Consider the following 3,034-nt stretch of genomic DNA (forward strand, 5'->3'; position numbering starts at 1 on the left):
GGTTTATTTCAATTATATATACAGTGAGCATAATGTTATATGGTATTTTGATTTTGTATACTAAAGTCGACACAAGGCACAAGTGGGTACTGGTAAAACTGAACATGTAAATGTCTCAAAACTGGTAATCATTATTGATATAATGTTCTATATCACTCCTAAAATGTTATAGATCATATAATTATGTACATTTTTCTTAATCTTATGTCATTGTTACATCATTTCATGACATGCAAACTTGTATCATGTGTCTTTGTCTCTTTTGAAGCACATTTGGAGCACCTTGTCTTGCTCTGCTTACCACAAAGAGCACATTTGACCATTTTTGAAGAACGAGGATAATGGTCTTTACCATCGAGACGGATCTCATCTAAGACGCGTTTACTTAGCGCCTTTGGTCGTCCCAGTGGTCGTCCTGGATGTGCACGCCCTCTGCCACCAGCAAATAGCAGAGTTGCCAACTCTCGTCGTATCCTAGTAGATCCAGTGGTCTTATCCTACTTGCTGCAGATGATCTGTACAAATGCCATGTCTGCTGAACGGTGAGGTCGATACAATAGGCAAATATTGGCCACCACCACTTCTTTGATCGAATAGAGATACGATATTTACCTACATTCTGATCCATTCGATCAACCCCTCCCATTGTTTGATTGTACTGGCGTATCGCATCTGGCTGTTTGATCCGTATTCTTCTTCTCTCCGCTCTTGACCATCTAGATGCAGTTTGTACAGGTTCAACACCGTACACATTTGAAACCACATTGACGATGTTGTTGTCATTCCATCTTATAACGATCAATCCATTGTTTGCATCATAGGCCTTATCATACGTTCCTCTCTCTGTTTTTGCCATTTCCTTCACTGATCGTAATGGGCAATCTTCTACCCTGTTGGAACGTACTGTTCCAGTACATGCTATGCCCAACTTTGATAACTCATCTACCAAACGAAGCGATGTGAAAAGATTATCAAATGTCAAATGATATGCATTGTCTTTGTTGAGTTCAACAAGCAAGTCCATCACTACTGCACCGCCCATACCAAGGCGGTTTGTGTCAGCTGCTTGGCGTCCTCTAGCTCCCTGGTATGGTTCAAATTGCAACAAGTAACCAAGAGGTGTTGTGAGTGCCCACATCTTGTATCCAAAACGAATTGGCTTTCCTCTTATGAACTGCTTAGCACCATGCCGTCCGTAGTAGGGAATCATACTCTCGTCTATCGATAGATTCTGCTGTTTCGGAAAATAAAGCACGAAGCGTTCATTTAGTAGCGAAAGTAGTGGTCGCACTTTAGAAAACTTGTCATCTTGATCTAAGCTGGCGTTGTCACAAAGATGAATGTACCGCACCAATGTATCAAAGCGGTCTCGTGTCATGGCGCTTGCGATTGCATCGTTTCTTACATCAGTATCATGACTCCAGTACATCCTCCGGCGTGGAACAGTGCTATAACCTGACACTATCAATATAGCCATAAAAACGCCCAATTCTTCTCTTGATGTAGTGAATGTGTGGTTTCCTTTTGATCCAGCATATCGAATGCTTTGTTCTACCATCATGTCAAGAATGTCGTCATCAAAGAACAGTTCAAATATGCCCTTTGGTGTCTGGGGCAATCTTGATGTATCAATATGTGGATCTCTCCACGTAAATTTGTCAGCCTGTTGTCTAGGTATGTCCCGGTTTAACCATTTACGCTTAGTTGGTGGAGGTCGTTTAGGTCTCGGTGCAGAAGGCGGATCACGCAGAGCAACTCTTATGCCTGTCCTAGAAGTTGAAGGACTTGATAGATCAGCAGGAACTTCATACTCATCTGTTTCTGAACCAGAGGTGGTACTTCCAGTATCACTCTGCAAAGGAAACATAGGTCAGTCATAAATACGCCCTTACTAACCTACGCATTGCTAAAATGTACAATTATGAAAAATAAGTAAATATTTTACAATATACTCAAATGATAATATTCATAATATTGTTTATAATATTTTGCAATAATGTCATTATTATAAGGACACACCTACAAAATAGGGGAAAAGATATATGATTGCACTTCATGTGTATAAAGGAAAATAATAATAACATTAGAATCCACAGCTCTATCAATAACTTGGCGGCCTTCAGGATGTATCAGAGTTACAGTAGCTGGCTGTTCCAGTTGTCGTCCACTTAGATTGTCGTAAGACACATCTTCATCTTCACTTCCACTGTCTTCATCTGTTAGTTCATCTGGGGCGGTAAAATATGTATATCAGCTCTCTGAAAACTGGCATCATCTTCTAACATGGACACAACTTCATTTACAGTGAACCTGCTGTAAATAAAAATAATCACACTGATAGTTTGCAATATAAATACATGTACCCTTTCAGTCCTAGTGTATACTTTGGTATACACTTATATAAAAAATCATAATAAATCAACATCACACAAAATTGTACTAATACAGTCACTAAAAATACAAACAATGATTATTTTATATAACTAATTATAATGTGTTAAAATAAATGTAAAATGAAGAGTATTTTTTCACTCACCTTTTCTTTCTAGCCATTTTGTGTTTTGTTTACCAGAAAAATAAGACTTTCTTCAGAAAAATGACCGCTATCTCTGTTAATTGGTGATAAAATTAGCTTATTACCCATCCTAACCATTTTATCACTGTCTTATCAGCACAGCCAGATATATTAATAGGCCATTTCCACATTTGTTGAGAAATTGCAGGTCAACCATCTGTAATGTATACCAAAGTATACGCTAGGCTCAAATGGGTTAAGAGCATTCGAAGACAAATTCCTTGAGACAACATGTGTTTTAACCTCAATATAAACAGCAAATACTTAGTGTCTGCGTTGACTGTACCTTTTTGCAAACATTCCAATGGATGATGTGTACTGTCTGCATTCAGTGTTGACCGTAAACTGCTAAAGGACACTGGCTACAAAGGAGCTTTTTGCCAAAAACTAAGTAATTAAAAATAACATAAGCAGGAAACAAGGACATTGTAAAACCTATTGGGATGTAAAGGACTATTT

General features: G+C 38.3%; 1 protein-coding gene across 1 annotated transcript; it reads right to left on the reverse strand.

Annotated features, from left to right (window-relative positions):
- Positions 1-385: 385 nt before the first annotated feature.
- On the reverse strand, positions 386-1,867 carry LOC128552528 (piggyBac transposable element-derived protein 3-like). The gene has a single exon (XM_053533602.1). It carries the CDS (start codon positions 1,865-1,867, stop codon positions 386-388), a length of 1,482 nt encoding a protein of 493 aa, XP_053389577.1.
- Positions 1,868-3,034: the final 1,167 nt, after the last annotated feature.

This window comes from Mercenaria mercenaria, chromosome 1, assembly GCF_021730395.1.
Source record: "Mercenaria mercenaria strain notata chromosome 1, MADL_Memer_1, whole genome shotgun sequence".
Lineage (NCBI taxonomy): Eukaryota > Metazoa > Mollusca > Bivalvia > Venerida > Veneridae > Mercenaria > Mercenaria mercenaria.